General features: G+C 44.4%; 9 protein-coding genes across 9 annotated transcripts; 4 read left to right on the forward strand and 5 right to left on the reverse strand.

Annotated features, from left to right (window-relative positions):
• Positions 1-272: 272 nt before the first annotated feature.
• On the reverse strand, positions 273-864 carry L199_004789 (uncharacterized protein; the record flags this gene model as incomplete). The annotated part of the gene is made up of 4 exons (XM_064890511.1): positions 273-341; positions 449-542; positions 631-785; positions 856-864. The coding sequence occupies 4 exons, from the start codon at positions 862-864 to the stop codon at positions 273-275; spliced, it is 327 nt and encodes a 108-aa protein (XP_064746583.1).
• A 280-nt stretch (positions 865-1,144) lies between these two features.
• Positions 1,145-2,779, forward strand: L199_004790 (uncharacterized protein; the record flags this gene model as incomplete). The annotated part of the gene is made up of 5 exons (XM_064890512.1): positions 1,145-1,289; positions 1,349-1,555; positions 1,626-2,087; positions 2,168-2,289; positions 2,381-2,779. The coding sequence occupies 5 exons, from the start codon at positions 1,145-1,147 to the stop codon at positions 2,777-2,779; spliced, it is 1,335 nt and encodes a 444-aa protein (XP_064746584.1).
• Positions 2,780-2,887: 108 nt separating this feature from the next.
• On the reverse strand, positions 2,888-3,583 carry L199_004791 (uncharacterized protein; the record flags this gene model as incomplete). The annotated part of the gene is made up of 5 exons (XM_064890513.1): positions 2,888-2,892; positions 2,953-3,149; positions 3,220-3,286; positions 3,355-3,482; positions 3,555-3,583. The coding sequence occupies 5 exons, from the start codon at positions 3,581-3,583 to the stop codon at positions 2,888-2,890; spliced, it is 426 nt and encodes a 141-aa protein (XP_064746585.1).
• A 1,795-nt stretch (positions 3,584-5,378) lies between these two features.
• L199_004792 (uncharacterized protein) lies at positions 5,379-9,442 on the reverse strand (the record flags this gene model as incomplete). Its single annotated transcript, XM_064890514.1, has 8 exons — positions 5,379-5,400; positions 5,458-5,594; positions 5,661-5,863; positions 6,004-7,145; positions 7,206-8,848; positions 8,908-9,258; positions 9,322-9,384; positions 9,437-9,442. 8 exons carry the CDS (start codon positions 9,440-9,442, stop codon positions 5,379-5,381), a joined length of 3,567 nt encoding a protein of 1,188 aa, XP_064746586.1.
• An 861-nt stretch (positions 9,443-10,303) lies between these two features.
• On the forward strand, positions 10,304-11,488 carry L199_004793 (uncharacterized protein; the record flags this gene model as incomplete). The annotated part of the gene is made up of 4 exons (XM_064890515.1): positions 10,304-10,836; positions 10,967-11,145; positions 11,227-11,330; positions 11,399-11,488. The coding sequence occupies 4 exons, from the start codon at positions 10,304-10,306 to the stop codon at positions 11,486-11,488; spliced, it is 906 nt and encodes a 301-aa protein (XP_064746587.1).
• A 129-nt stretch (positions 11,489-11,617) lies between these two features.
• L199_004794 (uncharacterized protein) lies at positions 11,618-14,469 on the reverse strand (the record flags this gene model as incomplete). The annotated part of the gene is made up of 10 exons (XM_064890516.1): positions 11,618-11,681; positions 11,755-12,262; positions 12,343-12,463; positions 12,563-12,663; positions 12,727-13,108; positions 13,194-13,666; positions 13,733-13,866; positions 13,968-14,141; positions 14,207-14,306; positions 14,367-14,469. 10 exons carry the CDS (start codon positions 14,467-14,469, stop codon positions 11,618-11,620), a joined length of 2,160 nt encoding a protein of 719 aa, XP_064746588.1.
• A 512-nt stretch (positions 14,470-14,981) lies between these two features.
• Positions 14,982-18,932, reverse strand: L199_004795 (uncharacterized protein; the record flags this gene model as incomplete). The annotated part of the gene is made up of 9 exons (XM_064890517.1): positions 14,982-15,046; positions 15,120-15,776; positions 15,844-16,396; positions 16,461-16,574; positions 16,632-17,923; positions 17,986-18,170; positions 18,241-18,334; positions 18,408-18,694; positions 18,760-18,932. The coding sequence occupies 9 exons, from the start codon at positions 18,930-18,932 to the stop codon at positions 14,982-14,984; spliced, it is 3,420 nt and encodes a 1,139-aa protein (XP_064746589.1).
• Positions 18,933-20,329: 1,397 nt separating this feature from the next.
• Positions 20,330-23,627, forward strand: L199_004796 (uncharacterized protein; the record flags this gene model as incomplete). Its single annotated transcript, XM_064890518.1, has 10 exons — positions 20,330-21,062; positions 21,212-21,323; positions 21,393-21,946; positions 22,045-22,125; positions 22,208-22,329; positions 22,468-22,602; positions 22,668-22,696; positions 22,886-22,905; positions 22,980-23,046; positions 23,132-23,627. 10 exons carry the CDS (start codon positions 20,330-20,332, stop codon positions 23,625-23,627), a joined length of 2,349 nt encoding a protein of 782 aa, XP_064746590.1.
• Positions 23,628-24,563: 936 nt separating this feature from the next.
• On the forward strand, positions 24,564-25,849 carry L199_004797 (uncharacterized protein; the record flags this gene model as incomplete). The annotated part of the gene is made up of 6 exons (XM_064890519.1): positions 24,564-24,707; positions 24,773-24,937; positions 25,008-25,454; positions 25,506-25,530; positions 25,585-25,672; positions 25,729-25,849. The coding sequence occupies 6 exons, from the start codon at positions 24,564-24,566 to the stop codon at positions 25,847-25,849; spliced, it is 990 nt and encodes a 329-aa protein (XP_064746591.1).
• Positions 25,850-26,199: the final 350 nt, after the last annotated feature.

Raw genomic sequence — 26,199 nt, forward strand, 5'->3', positions numbered from 1 at the left:
GTAGATTATAGAAGGGCGATCATGCCGTTCAAAATTTAGTCATATAGTCAAATAAACAATAAAGATATCTTGGTGGATGGATGCATGGCAATTCACAGTAATGTGGAGTTGATATATGGCGACGAGCATGATGGGTTTTACTGAATGACATACAACTAATGAAGATGTGAAAAATATATACAACTATGCTGACTGTGACTAACACCTCGACAAATGCTTCAAATTCTTGATGTATGGTCGTATAGACGATATGTCACATATCATCCCTCAGGTCAGTCAGTAAGAGGCAATCCCATCTCCTGGTGTATCTCTCTAACAGTCCTACCCGTAAGTTGAGCGTACTACCATATCGAGAAAGGTATAAGACCGGAGTAAGGAGGAAGGAGGTGAAAATGTATCGTCAGCTCATCTGTCGTCCTCTACGATGTTGGGTCAAACAAATACTCACTTTACCTATCAATGCTTGAGTGCCATCTTTGATCTCGTTATATTCATGCAACAGCTTGATATGATCTTGAACGATTTGTTGTGGATTATGATCACTGTGACACATTATAATCAAAGCGAATCTCATCAATAACCCTTTGGTTTCCTTTTTCCTGGTATCAGTGTATGCGAACGTTGACTCACCCTAGTTCGACTTTCAAATGTTGCAGCTCTATTTGTAATTCCTTGATACGTTCTGCATGTCTGGAGTTTGCAGTGTTTGTTGAAGAAGGAGAAGTGGGGGTGAGTGTATCGAGGGTTTCGGTAGAAGTGGAGGAAGGAGTGGTGGAAGTCAACAACTATATGTTGAGTGAGGTTTCATGTCAGCTTTGTACCCGTCCAAAGTGAGCGAAAGGGTGATTAGCTCACTCCGGTCATGATACGTCTCTTGGTCTGAGTGATGGTATCCGTGAGCAGAGGGATGGTGAAGAGGAGGAAGGAGGAATTTGTTCTGTGGTATTTAGATTTAGATGTCTGGTAAAGCAATTCATGGACAGTAGGAGTGGAGGTGACGTCACTCCCTAATGTTGTGATAAATCAGTCGCGAATCAATGAATATGTTAGCATCCTTAATCAAACTCGTACACCTCTCAAACACTTCGTTAGGTCCCTGCACCTGGTCGGACTGTCGTTCAGCCTCGCACATTGATCTCAGGAGATGTGCTCACAGCATGATGACCCTTCTTTTCCCTCATCTTCGTCCTCGACAAAACAACCAACAACAAATGACGGAAAGAAGAACGAAGTTGAAATTCCAGATTGGGAGACCATCCCTCTCCCACCTGATCACGTATTGAGTCACCGTAAGCTAGTGACCTCCCATTTTCCGGTGAAGCTAGACTGATATTGATGTGTATCATAGTGACAGACGCACATTGTCATCCGACCGACCTCACCCATCCTCCAGAGGTGTATGATAGAGTCAAATTAGGTGGATTGGCTAGTATGGCTACGATCGTGGAGGATCAGGATAAGGTCAAAGCGCTGAGTGAAGAGAGGGGCTGGTATACTGCTAGATCAAAAGGGAAAGGCAAGGAGATACATGGAATCGGAGTAGTAGCATGTTTTGGTAAGTCGGCCTTATTCATCCAGCATCCGTTATCTAATCTTAGGCTAAATTATCGATGTACAAATAATAGGCTATCATCCATGGTTTACCCATCTATATACCCTTTCCTCAGATCCACCGTCAAAAGAACAACATTACTTTTCACTGTTCTCACCTAAATCTCAAAATCATCAAACGCTCTTGAAAGAATTATTACCCTATTTACCTGAACCTAAACCTTTCGAACCTCTCTTGGAGAAATTACGAAACGATATCACGAGAAGTAAAGATGAAGGCAGATTAACGATGTTAGGTGAAGTGGGATTGGATGGGAGTGCTAGGATGAGATGGCCCAAGAAAGCTAAACATTTACATCCGGATTACAAAGATAAAGCTCAACAAGGAGAAGAGGGAGAAGGAGAGGAGGAAGAATGGAAAAGGTTGACACCGTTCAAAGTGCCCATGTCGCACCAGCGCTCTATTGTAGAGAGACAATTGGATCTGGCCGTGGAATTGCGTGTGAATGTCAGTTTCCATAGTGTCGCTTGTGCAGGTGAGTAAGGGTACATAAATACAAAAATGAACTGTTGAAACCGATCTTGAACGACTGACTGACTTTATTCATTCTCGTAGGTCCATCTCTGGAAACTCTCAATTCAATGCGAGATAAACATGGTATCAGGTTTACAAATGGGATAAATGTAGATATACATTCTGCGGGTGGTTGGTCACCTGATTTTTGGAAACAGGCCGAGGTGAGTCCCGTTAAGCATCTCACTGGTTTTTGACAGTTCAGTGTGTGACGGTTGATTGATCTTTCTGTTTGATTCTGTATTCTTATGATAGAAAAATCTATTGAATATCTACGCTTCCCCCTCAATATTCATAACAGGTCGATCACCAACTGCTTCCTCATTGATAAGTACGATATCAAAAGATCGTTTGCTGGTCGAATCTGATTCTCACGATGTTCGATTGAGCGATAGATTGGTATGGGCTGCGACCGAATGGATAGCGAGATGTAAGAAGTGGAAATTAGAGGGTGTGGATAGGCATCCTGATGATGACGATGGTGAACAAGTGAAGGAGTGGGATTTGCAGGATGGAGGTGACGAGGAAGAGGAAGATGAGTTTGATGAGAAAGGTAGATTGAAGAAGGTTAAGGAAGCGGAGCAGGATACGTGGACTGTAAGAACGTTGGAAAGGAACTGGAGGAGGTTCATGAGAATTGATGAGGTTGTGTGACATGTATAGGTGACGATTTGATGGTAAGCGAATCTCAATGCATGTCTCATTCATCTTTTCAATCTGGCTAATCATTATCAAAAAGCATTATTGGACAGTAAAATGTGATTATTCTGGATCGCATAATTGCATCAGTAAATGCAATCATATCGTCGAGTAATTCAGCAACTCACTTTTAACGAAACCGTACAGACCACAGATTCCAGATATCATCAACGCGTTCCTATCGATTGCTTTCAACCAGCTGACTAATCTGGTGTCTGTCGGTTGAGGGGCGAGAGATGCACAAAAGAATACCATATAGACAGCGGCAGATCCCGATACTCCGAATGAGAATTTGATCACCTGCACGAATCGATTGTGAAGATCGCTGTCATGACGGTGGACGGAAATCAGCGTCGATCATGGAAGAGAAAGAGGTGATGGCCATCGCGCCTCACCTAAGGTATGGCATCCCTAAAAAAAGGTAGTAAAGACAAACTAAATCAATCCCCCAAACGTATATACCTAATCAATGAGGCGAAAGTCAGCGTTTGGTTACATGAAGACTCAGCTCGTAGTGGTGAAGGACTCACCAAGTGCCAGATACTCTCGCCAGTCCCTACCCAGCTTCGGATCTCTTGTACTCTTCATATCAGCGGAGGAGGAATGAGGAGTAGGAGGTTGTGAACCAGGATATGGGTTTCTGAGGGGAGAACCCAAGCTGAATAATCCAAAACGATGATTAAAGGTGATTAAATCGTTACAGCAGCAATGACAAGGTTGGAGAACTCACATGACGTTTTCATCTGCGGTTGGAAGCATGCTGAAGCTAAATGAGGTGAGTCAAGTATCTTGAACTTAAAAGTGTGTATATTAGGTTGGTATCAGAAAGATGTATATTCCTGGGACTGAATTGCATGCTCCCAATTTTCACTTGTTCATATACGAAATGTCATCAAGACCCACACTACGTACGTTACTCTTGCTTGCAAGGCGACACGTCATTTGACCAGCTATGATGTCAATCAATGTATGGCCAAACGAGCCAAAGGAATGTCTTATCTGAGTTTTATGACTGATTTTCCTATGCAACCATCATGAGATCTATCTTTGGGTCCGAAGCTCGAGAAATTTCGGTCACTGATCCAAAGGTGTCTTACCCAACCTACCTGTGTACCATTGGACTCAAATTGCTGATGATCGCACAGCAAAGAAGTGAATCTCTCAGACTAGATCGATTGACCCCTCCTTTGTAGGTAGGAAAATACGAAGTATATCCAGAGATCGTACATGACTTATCATCACAGTCAGTTTGCACCAGAGGTATTGACCAGATGTCAACGAAGTTCTTTGGGCATATTGGGGATACGAACGAATATCTTGTATATAAAGTTCTCCTTATCATGGTTCGAATCGTCATGATGCGAGTCATGAGGTCTATGCTGTGAGAGACCGAATTCCGCTTGCCGCATCTTTGCAGTTGGTCTGGCCCTGTCCATTTAGCTTGTTTTGTATGTATGACAGCAAGCGACGATCCATTTCAGGTACCACAATGCCTCACACCCGCTGATCTGGCTACTTGTCATCAGTGTGTGTGTTTCACGTACATGATTACATGTATATATACAGAGGAGGATCGATATATAGAGAGCAGATGAATTGCAAGATATCGTTACATTGAGCGAGTCATATCCTACTACTTCCCCACTCAAACTTATAAGTCACAGTCCAAACATCGGTAAACGGAACGAAAATGCGCTTCGACGAGAAACAACAGGTAATAGCACATAATGAATTGCTGTATCCACCAGGGGAAGTATCCGTACAATGAGCTGACGATACCTACTGAAACTTTCCATGAGTAGCTATCGCCTGTATCATATTAGACGTAGCAGTGATTGTAATTTATCTTTTAAATGTATACAAACTTCTGACGTGGGTGATTTTCTATACGCCAGCTATTGTTCCAGTCCAAGAGCTGACAAGTTTTTCAATATGTAGTGATTCCCGAATCGCCATTTGCACGATTGTCATAGTTCTAGCTTTCGGTTATCTGACATCATGTACAATTTATTTTGATTTGAAAGAGGACAACTTAGAGGAGAGCGTGATCCACAATCGATGGATAAACTTCGGTCGAATATCTCTATTTATCGTACCAGTCATAGGGACCATTGTTGGTCAACTCTCGCCTGGAGTAAGTACGCCAAAAACGAATGAACTCTCTAGCGATCCATCAATCCTCTTAGCTGATGACACTTCTGATGTTCATTAGTCCAGTGACGCCATCCTTGATCAGCTCAGTCAGTCTGGTGTGACCCTCGCGAAAATACTCGATGCGATGTCAGCTGCATTTGAAAGAGTTGAAGAAGATCGCGTCGCGATAGGTCAATGGATACAATCCTTTCCAAGTGGGTGAACAGTAGACTCTGATCAATGATGATACATCAGCCGAAAATGCTGATGACAGTGCGGTATTCTCTCACAGACACCCCAAAAGAAGAAGGCAATTGAGGTTTCGGTCGTATTATTGAATCCCTTCATGGACTCAAGAGTGGGGACAAGGGTTTGGCAGACTTGATAAATCTCGTTATACATGCAGAATCGATAATGACTATCATACAGTCAACGTCATAATACTATATCACCACTTCGTATCAGCTTGTATCCATCCTGTACGATGTAGTCGCACTCACCCATCAATCACAAACGCATCTACTGTTCTACCGTCAGACGCACCCTGCCTTAACGACGTTATATCTTGACCATCACCAAATGTAGCTAACAGCAATCCGGCATCCTTCACCGAAGCTACTAACGATGGTACCGCAGCCTGCTCCACCTCCGACGGTCAGCAACCGAATGACTACAATTCAATCTCAATTAAGATAGAACTCACCAAAGTGGTCGCTTCCAGTATCACACCCAGCAAATTCGTCGATTTGGCAAAATTGACAGCTTCTCTAACGCTTAAACACCTCAAATCAGATTCCTCTTCTTGCGAAATAGGTATCAACCTCTTCCTATCTGTTGTTGTCGATGAAGGTGTGGTACTCGAAGAAGAGGATGAGATACCGCAATAGGAAGCGAAGAATACGGCGTCTAAAATGGTATACAGACTCAAGATCAGTTTTACTTTCTTTCCCTCGCAGAAATGGTTTTCTGACCCAGATCCATATTCATTGATTAAATTTGGATCTGATTGGATTGATCGGGTTGAAAGTCTTTGTCTCAACACTTACAATTAGGTTGTTTCCAATTCAAAGCAGTAGCCACCTCAGGTTCAAAAGTACTAAAGATGAATTTCCTTCCTTTCTGCTGCGATTGAGATTGTGCTTTTCCATTTTCATATATTGAATGTAAAATCGTATCCACCCATTTATTAATTTCTATCGATTTACCGTAATTCCTCAACTCGATTGTCTTCGGCCTCAAATATTGTAATAACAGATTCAAACCGATCTCAGATGGTAAGATGTTAAGTATCGAATCGAGTGTAGACATCGTTTTGGATAATATGCTTGACCATTCACCCGAGCTCAAACTCGACGAAGAAGGGTCGAGTAATAGGTTTCGAGATTTACCTATACGTAAGAATTGTTCTAGCGTAACGTCCGATACTGTTATATCCAGATTATCGACTGGTAATTTGATATTTGGATATATCACTGGGACACCATCTTTCGTCACTTGTACGACCACATGTACGTATTCCCCCGAGAGGGAACTGGCCGTAACCAACGCCGATTCATGGTTGGTGTTACTTGATGGAGCAGAGGTGATAGCGGGAGGTCGAAGGGATGGTGAAGAAGTTGATACGGATAATGGCCTGTGTGATTGGAATTGATGTGCGTGATCTTGGGTAGGTTGTGAGGGTGTTACTTTTGATTTCCAATATGTTTCTACTCTACCGCCAATTTCTAACTGAGCACCTTGGAAAGGCTTTATACAAGACACTTCGAATGCGACTTCTCCTATAGTCTTCAGATTGTGATCTAATAAGGGAGCGACTATCCCTTTGTGATAGGTGACATCATTGAAAGTCGCAGGTAAGACTATCGCTCTCCCTATCACTTTGGATCCGAAAGTAGGATATAATGATAACTCCAGTGTGAACGTTTCTAAAGATTGGACCTGGAACGAGAAAACTTCACGTTCATCTGCCAAAGGCAATATGACTGAGTGAGGGACAGCCGAAATGTCTGATTTTGAAGTCATGACCAATTTAAGCGATGACCAGAGGTTGAGGGGATCTTGACCTGACCGCGAGTATAGCTTGATCGGAGGTGCTTTGGATGCCGAAGACGGACGAGTGAATGGGTGGCCTAGAGAAAGTTGAATGAGACATCGATTGGCAAGGAATTCATGTCCGTATACTCGGAGTCTGTAAGTGATAGATGTAAGCGAGATGCCTCAATAATGTTTAGATCTCGCACGAACTTACGGTATTATAGGAGGAGGTAAGGACAATGACGGTATCAATTCGAACTCATCTGCTGGAGGATCTAACATCAGATCTGAACCAGGAGAAAGACTGTCCATTTGCGGATCAGCAGCTAGCCCCAAATTCTCCATCCCCTGTAGGGTATTCTGATTCCCATTCAATTTCGCTCCGCTATCCAGCAAATAATTGAGACATTCCACATGACCGAACCAGGCAGAATACCATCCCGGTGATTTGCCATATTCGTCCGCCGCATTGACATCGCACCCAGCTTCCACTAAGACCTTGATGCACGCCAAGTGTTGTGGTTGACCTCCGATCGCAGCGTGATGTAACGGTGTCCAGAGGTTGTATTTATCCTGTCTGTCTTTCCCACCCCCATCCGGACCACCTTCTTCGACCAATAATCGACATATCTGTTCATGACCTGCTTTAGCAGCGAAATGTTGAGGATATAAACCTTCAGAATTAGGTATGACTTTTGCACCACACTGCAAGAGTAATCTAGCGACTTCCAAATGTCCATATTGACATGCTAAAGACAATGGTATCAAATCGTTCGATATCGCCGTAGGCTCTAAAGTAAGTTTATCTTGAACGAATATGCGTACGACTTCGAGATGACCTTGGGTGATAGCGTGCATCAAAGGTGTATATCCATCTTTATCCGTTGCTGATGGATCGACCGATTGCGATAAGAGGAAAGAGACGATTTCCGAATGACCGTGCATTGAAGCGTAATGTATTGGTCTTCTATCGTAGGCATCTGGCTTCTCAAGTAAACCAACATTGTTTTGAGCGCAAAGTTTGATCAGAGTGAGGGAGCCATTGATGGCAGCTTGATGAGCTGGTGATCGACCATTGATATTATCGATATAATTGTAATCTAGCGTGACGGCGTTCAATACCATATCTAAGTATTCTTGAGGAACGTGTTGAGCGGCTCTCCATAGTATTCTCATCAATCTCGTACTTGTCGATTTATCCCGTCTTTGATGTTGATTCTGTTTGGCTCTGGCAATCCTCAACCAATCTAAAATAGCATCTTTACCCGACGAGAAAGCTTTGAGCATATTCGAGTCTAGATCCACCAAAGCGTCCAAAGCCAACGAATTGCCCGTTGATTCTAATACATCTATCTCACCAAAATCCCCTTTCCTACCACTTCCTAGATTTAATCCATCGGCTCCGATGGATTCAGGTAGATTGTGTTCGATCTCCAAGAAAGATGTTGATAGATGTTCAGAACCATTTTCGATATCTAGTAAATTTGCCGTTACTATATCTGATAATTTCGCTATGAATTCTCGATTGAAACAAGGTTGAACTTCCACTTGTCTTTCTATATATAACTCTTTCGTATTACTCTTACTTCTTTTATCCCATTTTTTCAATATCTTTCTGAAACCAGTTGCGTTAATTTCTATAAACCCTTGTAATTTACCTAAATCCCTTTCGAACAACCTCCAACCTTCTTCCAACGATATCCACTCGGCGTCCTTCCGTGTGGAGTTATCGAGTGTACTGTCTTCACCTGGTGTTCCGCTTCCCGATGAATTTTGAAGCAATCTCTTTCGGTTGGATAAGAGTGTCAGGAGTCTTAATCGTAAATCACGTTCTTTAACGAGGTAGAATGTATTTATCTGTAACACCACGAATATCAGCTCATACCGTCTACACGTGCAAGATATATCTAGCTCACCTTTTCTAGCTCTCTCTGCAGAGTGAAGAAGAAAACATCCCGATGCGCTTTGAAACTCTCACTCCTATCATTCCCACCAGTCGGATCTCTGCTCATCAACGCACTGCCGGTATTCGGTGCAGGAGGTTCAGATTCAGCTGGGAGGGGTTCTAAATCTTCTAATATCGATGAGGGTGTGATGGAAGTGTCATGTTGCTGGATATGGGGAGGTGAGAGTGACCCTGCATCTGGATCAGATTTGTTACTACCGCTACCGGGTGATTTCTTAGCTGGCCGCAGACCTAAGGAAAGCAATGATGCGTCGGATGCTGGTCTACCGGCTGCATAGGAGTTGATGATCTTCTTGAGGGCCTGGATGAGTGATTAATCTGATCGTCAGCGAAAGGTGCTGGTAAGGGAATAGATCGTACTCACTTTGTAATTCAGGTAATACTCTCCCCATCCTGGCACTTGCTGGGATTGAATGGTTTTACCGAACTGTTTGAGATGGTATTAGCTGAAGTAGGAGATGCATGTTAACATGACATACCTTCATGTTCTCCAGCTGCTACCGAGGTGACGTTGTAGAAGTCTCTGGATGGGGTGATATTGGACAACAGTAACGAGGTCGATCCCTCTAGTACCCAATTATCCCGAACGTGTCTAAGATTGTGCTTCCCTTTTGTTGGATACAGGAAAGGAGCTTCGGTTGGATAGATGATTGCCAAATGGACCGGTAGAGTCCCGTGACGGTTCTGCTCGTACAGCTCTCTGCTACAAAGTCGATTTCCTTGAGACGAGCATTGAGGAATAACGGATGAACGTTGAGTATATACCGTAAGGTGAGTGAGTGGGATGAGTTTACTTGAACCTGTAGTGGAGGTGCATACGAGTAGTCACTCTAGATCTGACTGGCTGATAAGACCGCACGTGCGCAAATCGATATCGTCCATTCAGTGACAGTGATATACAGTCATCCCTCGAACTAGAAGATTGCTGTCCGCAAATATTTTCATCTTATGCATGCATCTCACTCCCCTTCTGTGCGAATCTCCTCGTTCCAGATCCTCAAGATTTGCATGACAGGTTCTTCTGCCGCTATGAAAATGTAAAAGCCTGACGCTGCAACCCAGTCTCAAGAGGAGAAGTTACGTAATATCAGCGATATCATGGTTCCTCCACTTATCGTGTCCGCTCCGAAGCAGGTAGAAGGTATGATGTCAACGAACAGCGAGATGATATAAACGATACACTAGGTGGAACCAACATGAATACTCAAATACTACATATACTCGACCAAAAGTGAAAGAAACAAGAGCAGTATCAACACATCAACAACAGCTATCTCACATCGTGTCAAATATAGAAACAAAATACCAAATTACCAGATCCTTCGCCAAATCTCTCAACTTTCAACATGACCCCAATCCACCCACTGATATCCAAAATCTTCCAGACCCATTCCATCCCCCTCTCAGAGCTCGAGTCTTCCTCTCGAGGGATTTACATCCACAAGCCCAGCGAGAAAATGTACTTTACCAAAACGCAATCTGACATACCCCAAATGACAGGCGAGATAGAAGGTTTGAAAGCTATGGGACGAACTACACCTGGTTTAGGATTGGTACCAGAGGTGATCGGATTCGAAGTTGATGAGAAGCAAAACCAGTGCGCCATGGTAACTCAGTATTTCAAGCTTGGTTCATCTAGTAGAAACATGCAAAGAGAATTAGGAGAGGGTTTGGCTAAGATGCATAGTGTCCCCAAAGATAGGGAGGGGTACGAAGGTAAATTTGGATTTGGGGTACCTACTCATTGTGGAGTGACGGAACAGGATAATACCTATACGGAAAGCTGGGAAGAGTTCTATCGGGATAGGAGATTGGGTGATTTGGTCAAGAGGATTGGGGATAATACGATAAGTAAAGAATGGGAAAGGATGAAAGATAGGTAAGTCAAGTTTCGAAAGACATATACCAAACCATCACAACTCATTATAGAAGACCAAATGGAAGGATATGTAATTTATAGAAAGCACAAGCTGATAATTATCATTGATACCTGTGTTTCCTTCAATCAGAGTAATCCCCCTTCTTCTTCATGAAATCGATCCACCTCCCCAACCAGTCATTCTCCACGGTGATTTATGGTCAGGGAATAAAGGGTACGATACGATCACCGGCAAAGCAGTGATTTACGATCCAGCAAGCTATTATGGTCATAATGAAGCGGATCTAGGTATAACTCATATGTTCGGTGGTGAGTAATACGATCATATGTTTATACGAATCTCAGGCTGATTGTAAATGAGATCGTGTCTTTGCGTAATGATTAATACAGGTTTTTCAAAAGATTTCTACGATGCATATCATGCGATTCATCCTAAATCTCAACCACACTACGATGAGAGACAGAAATTATACGAATTGTATCACCATCTCAATGTGAGTTGCGCATACTGTCATCGATCCAATGGAATTTTGATCTGGCTAATGATGTATGGTGGACCTAGCATACTCTGATGTTTGGCGGATCATACAAATCGGGTAGTCTAGCAATAATGCGATCGCTAAATGATTGGGCGAAAGACAAAGAGATGTAGGATGTAGTATCAAACACGCTGATGATAGTGCGCCGTTAAAAGGATGTACAATACATAGACATGTCATAAAAATGCATCAAACATATGATTGTAATCTTGCTTGAACAACTACAACTACACTTTACTCGATCACCTCCTCTTACTTCTCCTCGTACGTTTCTCCGTACTCTCCTCACTAGGTGATCTTTTTCGTCTACAAAGTAACTCATGTATGATCAGCTTGAGATACATCCGATGGTTCATATCATACAGATTGAAGAACCCACCTTGACCTCCTCTCATCTTCTTCATCTTCCGACTCCCAACCCCCCGGACCAAGCGTTGCCGATCCTCCTCCTTCCTCTCTCTTCCTCTTCGATCTCGACGAACCAGAATTCGAATCTTCATTCTTGCTTCTTCTCGATGATCTCCTCTTCTCCCTATCCTTATCTCTATTTCTATCTCTATCTTCGGAAGAATAATCATCATCATAATCATGATAATCTCTTTTTGACGATCTCCTTCTGCCACTAGGTGGACTCGCCGATCTATCTCTAGATTGCGCTCTAGAATGCGATCGAGATTGACTCCTCGAATAAGAATGCGAGTTCGAATCACCTTGATCATCTCCACGCGTCTCAGATTTGACCGCATCTGAATCACCGCCTAGACCTTCACTCCCGCCGTAATCCAACGATCCAGCTCCAGACGTATCGACCTTGTCCTTATCCCTGAATCGACCTGCCTTGGGACCGGTGGGCGCTGCGAAGCCGGCTCGAGGGCCGAGTGGTACGCCTAATTCATTGTGAAATTTTAGCTTACATTGTCGGAAAGGAAACATACTGTTGTGCTGCAAAACATGAAATCGCACTCACCTCCTCCGCGTCCTCTTAACGGAACTCCTCGGACTGGCCCACCCCTCGCTGGCATTCGTCCCCTCATAGCGGGGTTCATCATCTGACCTTGTGCTTGGGCATCAGGGGTCTCAAAGCCGGTCTATCATTGCAGTATCAGCATTGATTCGACAAGAACGTGATCGTACACTCCGGGGAACACCGGGATCACACGAAGATTTCAATGACCATTACAACTCACCTCTACACCTTCTTCCAACTTCACTTCCTCTCCAGCTTCCGGTGTTCCCATATTCCCAGATTGAGAAGTCGGTGTCATACCAGGAGGTCTACCATTTTGACCTATATCATCGCATCCCATCAAACCATGAGCTGCATCCCTGACGAAACAGATCGTCAACTTACCAGGTCTTATCATAGGTTGTTGTTGCTGTTGTTGTTGCTGCTGCGGTTGTTGTTGACCCATTCCTTGCTGAGGTTGCATCCCCATACCAAAAGGCATCCCTCCTCCTCCACCTTGATTCATGTTCATCATATTCATATCTAAACCTTGCATAGCCATCATCTGTTGCATCTGAGCTTGCATTTGCGGATTCATCATTCCCATTTGCTGTTGTATCTGATTTGCCATTAATTGCATTTGCTGCTGCTGCTGTTGTTGCTGTTGTGCTTGTTGCTGTTGTTGTTGTTGGGCCGCTGCTATGGCGTTGAACGGTATGTTCTGGTTAGGGATGTGTAAGAGGTTGGCTATGTCAGGTGGAAGTTGGGCCATCGGTGGTAAGTTTGCCTACGATTCAACTCGTCATCAGCTCAAGACTTCCGTCTGCCCATTCAATTATCTTTCCTCCAGAAAGGAAATTTCTATCACTTACCAAAGCCGCCCTTCCTTTCTCCATATCACTCTTATACCTCAAATACCTAGGGTACGTAAACTCGTCAAACCCAAAATTGAAGTAATCTGACAAAGTGGCACCGGGTTTTCTCCAAGGTTGACCTGAATTTTCGAATTGAGTCATATCAATTTCGAAGACGCTCTGACCTGTCAAGGGGATGATTCCAGTAGGGTTGGAAGGGTCGATCTTGGTCTTGGTTATGAATTGTGATGAAGATACGGGTGGGAGCGTAGAGGGTGGTTGACCGGGATTGAGAGGTGGTACGCCACTGATTCCGTCTGCAGATGATGAGGGTGGTTGGACTGTGATGGATGGGTCGGAAGGGGTAGACGATGTTGGTGGGTTGATTAGTGGACCTGCTGTTGAAGGTTGACCTTGAGCTTGGGCTTGGGCTACACCTGGTCGCGAAGTGGGTGTATATTCTGTAGTTTGGTTGGCGGTGGGTTGGACGGCTATTCAAGGCAAAGTATGAGCTATATATCCAGTACTGTGTAATACAAGTAGAAAAGGGGGCTTACGTCTGGAAGGTGTAGATACCTGGGGTGTACCAGGTGCAGGAGTAGGAGTAGCAGCTGCAGGAGCAGTCGTGCCAGTACTTGTATGCGCCCATTTACCTATACCTATAACATTTGAAGGAGCTGTCTGGGGTTTTCTAAGGAAATCAAATGAGTCTTGCATCAGCAAAGCAGTCCACACTTCTCTTTCAACATCAGATTCCACCAGAACTTATGTACATAACTGGAGATTACTCACCTCAGATCCAATGTCCTGGCATTCTGTCCGGTGAAAACAACCTTTATATCATCATCCGAGTCGTCAGAATCGTCATCTTCATCTTCATCTTCGTTGTCCTCCTCTTCTACACCTCCATCTTCGGGATTATCGACGACCGTCGCACTTGTGTCCATCCCATACGCCGCTAGCGACCTATAGATCATCGGACATGTCAGTCTTCAATTGCACATGGAGAAAGGAAAAGGAGGTAACCGTACGCTGCCATAGAAGAACTTATACCATTTGCCGGTATGGAAGTAGAGGTCAAGGTCGAGGTGGTAGCTTGTAAAGGAGGAGGTACAGTCACTTCTGGTTTCACTATATCGCTCGAGTCAGTTCATCGTATCTGAGCGATTGTCACAAACACATGAGACTCACTTTCGTTTGTGTTGACATTGGTGGTGGGTGGTAGTGCTACCTGCTGAGGTTTTGGAGGTGATTCGTCCCCGTACAAGAAAGCATCATCGTCGTCCATATCCATCTCTGCGTATTCCTTTTCAGGTAGATGATTACAAGCGGGAAGGAGCGAAAGTAGTCGTGAAGTATGCTTTGTCTAATTAATTGGCAACTTGATGAAATTCAATCACAACTGATCAACTGGAAACAGAGCGAGGTGAAGGTTACGAGACCGGTTCCCAAACATTATTCATGTCACCCACATAGTTGGCACGACATGACTTGGAGCATAGAATGCTTGTATAGACACCATCCACATATGCGTGCATCTCACTAATGCTATACATGTATAAGGTATACTGACTAGACATCATATGTATGGGGTATGTTTTATACGTGAAGACAAGGCAGCCAAAATATGAAGTAATGAGGTATCAAGATGGATGAGGATCACCCCATCAAATCGGACAAGATTAAAATGAACAAATGTTACAAGAATATTAACAGTGGTTTGATGATTCTACTATTGAGGATTGATCTGCCATGTTCAAAAAGGTTCTGGATGGATACGGTGAGAAACACGAAAAGAACGGATCATCATGCGATCCTGATCGGACGTGGTGGGTGTTGATAATCATCTTCTTCTTCCGGTTCTTCTCCAACTACTCGCAGTACTTATTCATCAGCTCGTACGTTCTCCCGTTCTGTAACTTTCATATAAGGATACGGACTCACCAAATTGCAATGGTTCACCATGCTTATACCTCGCCGGACTAGGTTCCCTCCCAGGTGTCAAATCAAATATCATCCCTTTTTCAGGTGGTTCCAATCCTACTTCCCCCGTATTTTCATGGGGATCATCAAATCTGGTGCCATCTCCTTCTTCCAATGGTTCCAGATCGTCCTGAGAGTCCATAGAATCTCTATTGTATTGATCGACGATCCCATGGATCGTATCTCTAGTATCTCGATGACTTCTTCTAGGAATAGGAGCCAACAATTCTGGTCCGGATCCAGACTCTCCTTCATCAGCAGTACCCGTATGGGGGTGTGCGAGCGAATGAACTTCATCGGAGTAACTGAAATTTCCAGAAGTAGGTGAAACAGATTCGAATGCCTCGCTCAGATCTTCTTCATCTGATGATACCGCTTTTCGTCTGATCGATCTTTGTCTTTCCATCGAAGGACCTGTAGCACGGGGAGTAGTGGCATCTTCACTTGATAACCTCTCTTGAGGTGGGGTATGTTGGTCTGGTATAGCAGATGGAGAAGAATGTCGTGCAGGTGGATGGTGTGAGACTGGTAATCCCAGATTCGCTTGATGGGGATAAGGGATAGGGGGTAAAGCATCTTGCCTGTCCATCCTTCTAGCCCCGTTCGCCACGAGGATTTCTACGACGAGAGCAAAACATCAGCTACATTACGAATCTCAAAGACTGCATTCTGGACTCCAACTTACCCATCCATTTCTCATCATCTTTCTTTTGACCAATCAACCCATCTTTCGGACTAGGTTCCGAGCTACTAACACCACTAGCAGAGTGCAATTCAAATTCTACGTTCTGTTCTCTCTGATTCTTCTTTTCTTTCTTACTGATATTAGGCTTTTCTTTACTCTCATTCGACTTCACCCTCCTCATATTCTTCTTCGCGGAACCAAAAAATAACCCTTTGGTATCATGCATTTTCAGATCAGTATTATCTTTCTCACTGCTCGATCGAGTACGTCTGATGGGTCGAGGTTTCACAGGAGATGTGGGTGTGGAGGTATCATTTGACATATGCCAGACAGAAGCATAAGGTTGATCCGATGCGCTCTTGGTCAGAGTCACTTTCTTAGTCTGTTCGCGATGTAACAACATCCTATCGAAATCATCATCGCCCCAGCCTTGTCCTAATCGTGATTTGACGGTATCGGAATGAATCATTTGGTTACGTTTTTTGCTCTTTGGTGAGAATAAACCAAAAGCAGATTTCTTCTGAGCAGGTGTAAGTAGGGCTTGTTGATAGTCCTAGGTAAGGGGCGCAGCAAATATAAGCTACGGCATTGTGAAAGTTTCATACAGATCAACTCACTGGTGGAACTCTTTCTTCAAAGAGAAAATACAGCTCCGACTTCCTAGGATCGCCCAGTGGATCATCATCCTGCGTGTTAGGATCAACCCTTGAAGGCTTCGCTTTGTATTCCATCTATAGTCGATCAAGAATGTAAGCTGATGACCACTTTCAGATCAACAATTAACTTACCAATGCCCAATTGGCTTCTCTAAAAGTCAATTCCTCCCTGTCCATCCACCCAGCACCGATCATCAAATCGCACCAACAATCTACAAAGGCCTCTTCCACATACACCCTTCCTTTATCATCCATTCTCGCATTGGCGTCGGGGAAAGCATTGGTTCCAAATCGAGGTGTAGTATCATAATTGAATGGTACGGAATCTTTCTGTGATTTATGTAATCTCCTTCTAAGCTCATCTCGCTCTTTAGGCCAATCTGTGATTTCTTTCTCTATCGGTGCTGAGAAGGTCAAAGATACATCCAACAATGGATCTGTACGATTAAAACCTCCTGATGGTGAGGCGAATTCGGACCAATCCATCGTACGTCTTCTTTCCGCTATACTCATCTTCGCACTTTCAGTCAGATCGAATTGTAATCTATTCCTAATATCCCCCTCTAGTCTTCCGGTTTTTGAGGTGGTAGAAGTAGAAGAAAGGGAAGGAGCGTCAAATCCACCTTCTTCAAACATACTCCATTCTTTACCTGCCAGACTCGACCATCTACCTTCTTCATTATCGTCCTCTATCGTTACCAATCTACCTTTCCTACTTCTCGCTGTTGAACCTCTATTCAGTCCACCATCTAAAGAAGGTTTTGTGGCACTTCCATAGGATATCGGTCTACCTTCGCCAATGGAAGAGGAAGGTAGAGGTTGATTCTCTTTGACCATCATTCTTCTTCTATATGCCGCGGAGAACTTCGGGCGACTACTCTCGCCTCTTCGGGATTTCCAAGTCACCCTGTCCCATGCATCCCATTTCTCTCCGATCGGCAGGTTATTGACCCATAATTCGGCTTGACAGATCAAATCCTTCGAATATGCTCTGACGGTCCTTGAGGCCCTCTCACATCTCACTACTCTAGCGCCCTTTCTTGGTCCACCTCGAGCAAGATCTCCATCCGAAGCTACCATCGCTGGATAACCGGTCACCCACTCTTTCAATCGAAATGGCAGATCCGCCAGGCCCAGTGATCCCTTCGCACTCGTCGATCGGATATAAGCCAGAAGAAGATGCTCGGTGGCCGAGGCTGCTCGGACGTAATGCGCATGAGCCTGCATCGCTGTCGACGAGGTGGGTATGTCGAAAAGTAATGGTGCGAAGAGGGAAGATAGAGCGTGAGGTGTGAGACCAGATAAATGGGAGTGGGCAGCGAAACGAGACAAGAGGTGGAACAGAGGTGTTATGATGAAAGTGTAAACTTCGTTAGGCAATATGTGAGAGAGGAAAGGGAATGCATCGGTGGGATATCCGGAAGCTAAAGAAGAAAAGTGAAATCAGCTATTGCACAATCGTCAAGTCTAAGACAGCTGATTTTACCTCTTTCTCTGCCTCGCCATTCTTCATACGCCTCCCATTCTAGCACACCATGGCAGATTTCCCTTACACCCTCTTTGATTCGAGCGATTCGACTAAGAGACCAACGGAGTAACCAAGCCAATTCATGTTCTTTTGCAAACGTCACATCTCGTTTGAACGCCTCATGTTTCGACCTGGAATTTGATCTGACCAGATACCTATACGATTAGCTGAACCGCGATAAATCTTTGAAATAATGAACCAATGCACACTTACGTCAGGATATCTAGATAAGCCTGAATAAGCATTTTAGTTCGAGTCTGATTCAACTCTAAAGCTTGGTTGGAGAATAACATGGGTGTGGTGAGACCTAACAACCGAATGGTTGTATATCAGTCAAATTGGCATCGCAGTATGTGAGGGATTTTGTAGAGGAGACTTACCTCTCCTTATCAATTCCTTGCTGATCATTTCCAGCACTTGTCCCACTTCCGTCAATCCGAGCGTCATTTTCCCACCAGTTTCAGCTAGAAACCCATATTGTCTCAATCCCGTAACTTCATCCGAGTGATACGAGAAGGAGTCGACTGAATTATTCGATGTTGTCTGCGGTGCAATGTGCGTAGGTAAGAATGTGAATTTGGGAGGGAGGAGGGGAGTTGATCCGCCGGGTGAATGAGGGGGAGTCAGAGGTTGTGGCTGTTGTTGCGTGGGTCTGTTGGGAAGTGTCCTGATAGTAGGAAAATTGTCATGAGCTCTCATGCCTTCGAAGACGGAAGATTCGACCCAGCTCACTTTGATATGTTTCCTGAAATTGTACCGAATTCACCTATCCCCTGTGACTGACCCCTCCCACCGCCTACAGTAGCTCCCCGTTGAGGAGTCGGATGGGATCCCGATACTGGGGGTGTTGGAGGGAGTTTGCTTTTCTTGGGTGTCGAAGCCGAACGAGAGAATATCGATGGCATGTTTCCTATGGATTAGGCAGGGTGTTATAGTCTACCAGTCCGGGAGAAAGGAAGTTTCCGTCACTTGCAGTTTCCAGCTTGGACTTTTACTGTGATCAGGTCGAGAGTAAGATGAACGTTGCACGAGGAGTGATTTGAGTTGGATGTGTTGGTAGTCTCGATATATCGATTGATTACTCGTCACTCGGTAACGAGGGTTCACAATGTAAAGGAGTGTCTTGAGGTGGGCTATGTAGTCAGTTGTTGGTCAATCTTTTGTTGTACGTTGGTCTGGTATGCGGTGGTCACTGAGCCATGTACCGGGATGTACACTTTGTGTCGACTGGCCTGTGGTAGGTATGAGGTCGTGTCTGTTATATGTTGTATTTCTCTACGATGGGATGACGTTGATACACGTTGTCAAGGATGAAGGATGAATGATGGGTGAATGGTGAATGGTGAATGGTGAATGGTGAGAGTGACAATGTATGAAACGAGTAGAGTAGGCAGACATTCAAAGGACCATAGAGCACAAAGCGATCAGTGCGTAAGATGTAAGATGAAATGACAGATGGTCAATGCGTTGATCTGAACGTCTGAGCTCACCCCTGGGGTCGTCGATATCCAAGAACCAGTGATTCAATCGTGATAGTGAGTAGCATTCCTTACTGGAGACAGACAGATCAGATCCTGCCTTGCTCATCCGTACATCTTCCAACAGAGACAGTGACTGTTCCAATCTTGTTCCTTCCATCCGGAGGGAAGGTGTCAGCTTAGATTCCTCCAGTAGCGATACATGGTGCCTTCTGAACCTTGACAGATCTTCGCGTTTCATGTTTTGTTAACTAAGAGATATGCTGTAAAAAGGGGGTTCATTGAAAGGTGTTTCATATCTCCTTGGAAATGCTAATGTTCAAGACGCGCGTCGGGACGTCCTTGTGGTGTACGAGTAGAGTAGTATTATTCCAAAGGGAGTTAGACGGCTAGTCAGATGGATGGGATCTTGCGAAGCTCTTGAGTAAGTGCTGTAAATACCATGTAGGTCGCGTAGGATGACTTTCATCTGGTCAGACCATGTAATCAGCAGAAAGAGCATTCTGTAATCGCTCGGTTGATTTGATTTGTTTGTTTACAAACAGACTAATATCGTACCCCGTTAGTTACTACCGAAAACGTAATCCAATCTTTCGTATACCCTGAACAGACTGCAGTACAGTGATGTCTCATACCATCAGACGGCCCCCGCATATCCACATGCAGATCATCCAAATCAAAACATCCGTTGTACATAGCCATCATACGTGGGTGGTCGCTGTCATCATATCTTGCTTGAAAAACGATCAACAATCCATAACCAGAGGAAACAAACACATCATACATATCATTCACTCATCCCGCTTCGGGTCAAAGGACACACCATGACGTCCTCTCGACACTCTTCTTCAGAAGATCCCATCTTGAACCCCTCAGTTGCCGAACCATTGACATACTCCCAAGCCCCTACACAAGATAGTTCAGCTGAATCGACCTCGACCTCAACACAACATGCACATCCCCTTCAGCCGTCCACATCCAGTCGAAATGCATCCTCACCCGTTCCTTCTCCTGCCCCGGCTGGTGATACCGGGACCCGCACTCGGACAGGTCGAAGACGACAGGTGACCATCCTACCTCCTCTTACCACTTCCGCTCTGGGCGATCTCAGTACTTCTCACCCCTCTTCTACATCACAGGGTAGGAGGAGAGCACATACTGTCGGAGTCAGCTTCAGACCTAGAATACCATCAGACTTTGTTGCCAATGCCAGTTCAAATGTCAATGGAAATGGGAATGTAGAAGAGGAAAGGTCGGATACGTTAACTCCCCTCAATTCCATTCGAAGACCCTCCAACGCGAATGCAAGTGCGAATGTTAGTCCAGGTGATCTAGAAGCTGGACTGGCCGGGGCTGTGGGAGGAGGCAAAGGAAGGATGAGATCAACTTCCAATGCTAGTAGATTCAGTACCACCTCAGCAGGTCGTAGAAGTAGAAGATCAAGTACGCCGGTGGAATTTGATTTGGCGACTCGTCATCAGAATGGACACGAGGTTCATCAGTTGGATGATGAGATGGTTGGGTTGTTGGATTGTATTGATCCGACTGTATCGACTGGTGAGTTTGGTTATCCCTACCTGCTTATATGCACGAGGCGGATGATGCCTTGATTGATATAATGTCTATTCTGTCATGCCAAGTTCCGCCGTATTCATATACATGATACTGATCATCTGTCTTTCTTCTTATAATTCACCAATGAATAGTAAATCACCTTCAGAATATGACCAACTCAGTTCTAGTACCTCACATACCCCAATTATGGAAACGTAGACCAGAAGTACAATTACCCAATACACCCAGTGACGAATCTTTAGCGTGAGTCACAATCACATTCACATCCATATCATATCGTCCAACTGACCATGAGGATCTTATGTATTTCAGGTCAATGAATCGGCCATACGAATCAACTTCTTCTACCCGCCAGCGATCTTCCACCGTCCGATCACGTAAAGGTTCAATCTCCCGTCTCCTACCTTCTCGTTCACCCGGTCCTCCGCCCGAAGTGACTCGACAACCGAGCACGAATACACCTGCCGATCAATGGGGTGGGACTCAACCTATACCTATACCAGAGGTTGAGGAGCCCACCTCGCCTATAGATCAAGATCGTGTCAATGACGACAACGATACAAGACCTGAAGTGCCATTAATACGAGCTTCGCCCAAAACACTCCAAAGGGAAGAGTTCGAAGATGACCTGGAAGATATCAAAGAAGATCATCAATTGGATAAACATGTCAAACATATCTTACGAGCATCTAAAAGAGCGAAAATAATGAGAGGTTTGAAAGGAGTTTGGACGTTTGTCAAAACTCCTATGGGATTCATAACGGCTGTGTATGGTTTCCTCGTAGCGTTTTGGGGTGCGGGAATTGTACTATTTTTGCTTGGGTGGATACCTACGAGTAGCAAATACAGACAGGATGTTTGGGTTGGTGAGTGTATATCCGATATCATCACGATTGATCGTTTCGATTCCCTGCGATATACTCAATACTGATGGACATAACCTGGAATTTTTAAAATTGTGCAGAGATTTGTTCTCAGGTTGAGAATGGTCTGTTCACCGTCACAGGTGTAGGTCTAATCCCGTGGAGAGTTATAGATACCTATCGTGAGTCGACAGCACTCCGTCATACAATTTGATTGGAGTTTATCACTGACACCTGATATTTTACGTTATACCATTCTTTCAGGTATGTCGGTCATATGGACTTTGAAAAATAGAGATTCAAGATTAAGAAAGAAAAGAGGTTTAGCACCTATCGAAGATGAAAATGATTTACCTGATCCGGAATTAATCAAAGATTTCGTTTTTGTGAGTTCAATCGGACCTCGTATAATGTGGAACAGAAATCACTATGAATCCAATTAACCTACCATGTATCATCATGACTGACTAATTTTTCTGTTTTCTTTCATTTTTTTTCTGGTTGGAACATATAAATATCTATAGGTGCTATCGGAGAAAGATCAAAATAATCTAAAGTATCAACAAGAGAAATTCGCGATTTCACAAACTTGGTATAGACCTCATGCTACTGCCACTCATAAAGCTTTTCCTATGAAGTTCGCTCTGTGGAATACAATTGTAAGTTCTACCTATAGATAGTGCTATTATAGGTGAAGGTTATGCTGACTTACTACTGCTTATAGTTGATGGATGGTAATTCTTTCTTTCAGTGGTGAGTTGTGGAAATCAGAAAGTAAATTCACACAAAAAATGGGCAAATACTGACGAATACGTTATTTTTTTCTCTTATTTGTTCTAGTTTGCTGTGGTCAGTTCCTTCTCAGATTGGGATATGCTGTATAATCGTGTCGTGCCGAAAGCTGATGTATTACCTTTGCATTCTTGATTTCGTTGATGACAGTGGCTGTATGTGGGGAATGGGTAAGTGGCTACAACATTTCACATACCGATCTCACAGTATAGCTGACCCGTGCTCTTGTGTCGGTTTTTGACAGATTGGCATGAAAGACCGGCATGGACTACAGGATGTTTGATTCCCCTATCATTCTTATGTGGTATAGGGTGAGTCAGGGAGTTCCACATATGTCTCAGGATGTTCTACCAATTACGAAGGAAGTAATCTAACTACGTGATGGGATATATACAGAGCCGCCGTATTGATATGGCAAGGATCCGCACGAACCAAGAAATCCGCTTTGGTATCTGAGAAACTACGTAATGCCTTGAACGTCCCTGTCGCCATTGGCGTACCTCGTTCGGTCGATGGCACGGTGTTGGTATCCAATATGAACAATGCTCCCGCCACCGATATACCGCTACACAAGACTGAAAGTCCCAATAAGCCTGGTGCGAAGACTGCTGGAGGAGGACGAAGGACGACCATCACTTTTGGTTCGACGAATAACTACGATGAAGATGAGTCCAAGAGGGAGAGGAAAGTGGAGCATAAGAGGGATAGGGGTGTTACGCTTGCTGTTACCCCTGAATGGAAGGGTGATGAAAGTGCTGGAGGTGGCGGTATGGACTTTGGTTTGGGAAAGGTTGTTAGTAATCGACATGATGACGAGGAAGGGCATGGGAGGGATCAGGGGAATGAGAAAGAGGGGCATGAACAGATAGTGATGAAAGAAATTGAAAAGTAGATAAATTGTGTCAAGTATCTGCTTGATCTGTTCGGGACTTGACTTTGGTTTTGGACTTTTGTGTTGTTTGAGTTTGTGTTTTTGGTTGTCCTATCTCTGCATCTTCATATAACTACTTTATTTATAATAATCTTTTTGCATGTTATCTTAGAAAAGTTATATCCCTGTTTGTCGACTCTTGTTTCTTCTTTGACGTCAGTTCGATTGGTTCAATCAATTTGATGGGCTACATGTACCTCAAGAAAGTTTTATCACAGCGTCAGATGCTGAATTGGGCATTCACTTCGGATTGGATACCGCCGGGATTGGAACCACCAAATCATCTCAACTTGTAGGTGTATCTTGCTTATACCGAAACAAGTCTTTCTGACCAGTAATATTGCATATGAATCAGGATCAAATACAAATTCATAACTCTTTCACCGCTTGCGCTATCCTCTTCTGGTCTTCCTCCTACTGGCCAATTCTTAGAGTACTCTCCAGTCGTTGGGTATCAGCGTCCTATATGGCGGTTGGTTCAATGGTGCGGTGTTCCCGTCTATAAATCACGGCGAACATAACCATTTGTTTGTTGATATACTATTTGTATGTACTGTTTGTATGGAATCCTGTCCTCTCCGTGCCCACCCTTTCGGAGCCAAATCCCTCATTCTCGGCGCGGTCTAAAAGGATCAACAGGATCAGGGGATGGACGGGAAGTTTCTTAACATCCCTGATTCAGGTCATCGGTAGAGCTGAGGCCTGCACTTTAATCCATCCCGTGTCAAAGTTCACTTAATCGGTTCCGGTCTCCTTACCGATAGTCTTCCTTCTCCACAAACAATGTCGAGTATCGAAATTCCTGTATAACGTCTCAACATGCATAGTTCATCGGGTCACCTCACTCTTCTTTCGTCACTTGCATCAGCTGTATAGATGAAGTGCAATAACAAGAAGATGACACCTCTCAGCACCTTGGCGACGACAATCATCTTCGCCAGCGTTGCTCATGCAGCAAGCTTAAGTTTTCTAGGCTGTGTCAAGGCGTCTGCCCTCAGCTCATATACAGGTACTTCACAAACCAGTCGGTCTGCATGCCAGGTAAGATCTGAGATTCGGTATAGCGAAATGCATCTATCTATGCTAACAAATATTGAGTTGATTAGGCATATTGCTTGAATGTCTCCGGAAATCTGCACGGTGCAGCGTATATAGCTGATACCTCCGGGTGTTATTGCGTGCCGAGCAATGATATACTTAATGGTTTCCTCTACTCAGACTTGGCCACAGGGATGGACAGTGTTGGTAATTGCTTTACGTCCGATGCCTCTGTAAGCATTCATGTTCATAAAGTCTCCTTGAATGGTAACATTGAGCACTGATCAATGTATCATTCCTCAGTACGATTCGCAGGTCACACAGGCACAGGCCGATACCATTGCCTCTAACGGCAAGGTACCTTATGCACAATTCACAGGCTGTTACACTTCTCAGCCGCCTGCCGGACCCCAAGGATCTCACCAATTCTCAAGAACTCAGAGGCTCAATCAGGTTCCGTACTATGTCCAGGTTGGGGGCTATCGATCGTACGCATTCTGGATCAGCGCCGTCTCTGGTCGATCAGGCTTCAATTTTATGGGTTACAACGACTGGGATCTTGATCTATCCTCGCTTACTCCTACTGATTGTTCCGTGATTGGTAACGATACCTGGCTTGTTGCTCTTGGCCCGGAACCCTCTGCGACTCCTTCTGCCGTGGCCCGTAGGGCGAACCGGATAAAGCGAGAGAGATCGCTTTGTCCCAAAGATCAACATGCCTGCCGAATTTATGGGTCATCAGAATATGAGGTGAGTTACGTGCCAGACCAGACCACGATTGAGGCTGACTCTTTTCAATAGTGCCTGAATACCAACTACGAGCTAGGTCAGCTTTACTTCTCACATCCCGATTGCAGTGCCCGAGCTGACCATTGCATAGAATCGTGCGGTGGATGCAAATATGGTGAATATCTGGGTGACTACCGAAGACCTTACCTGGTTAATACGACTACGTCTGCGGGAGAGGAGTGAGTTATCCTAAATTATCATCTGCGCGGTCATGCATGCTAACCTTGGTCTGTAGCTGCTCGAATATTGCTGGCGCAGAACCATGGGGTGTATCCTGTTCAAGTGGTCGATGTGACATCAAGGCGTGTATCGAAGGTTATTCCTTGGTCGATGGGGAATGTGAGCAGATTGTGTAGGAGAGTGTGGGTGCTAGGTATTTTTGATAGATCTTGGGCTTTCTGTGTTTACCGTTTCCATGTTATAATGTTAGGTCTTCGGACCACTTGCTATAGCCGCAACGCGACAAGAGCGTTCAGGACGCATGTGTTCGGCAATCATCAATGGCATTTCAGTCCAATAAAGTTACCTGCATGCCATGCGGCCATACCTTGACAAGGTGACAGCTGTAGCTTGCTTCACTCAGTCCGAGTAAGACTCGAAGTTATAGTCTAGTAGAACGATTGAACGCCACTCATTATGGAAGGATGTCAGGACATGACAGATGGTAAATTCAGAGAATTGCGTACATCTCATAATGTACACATAA

Source organism: Kwoniella botswanensis, chromosome 1 (assembly GCF_036426115.1).
Source record: "Kwoniella botswanensis chromosome 1, complete sequence".
In the NCBI taxonomy this organism is placed as follows: domain Eukaryota; kingdom Fungi; phylum Basidiomycota; class Tremellomycetes; order Tremellales; family Cryptococcaceae; genus Kwoniella; species Kwoniella botswanensis.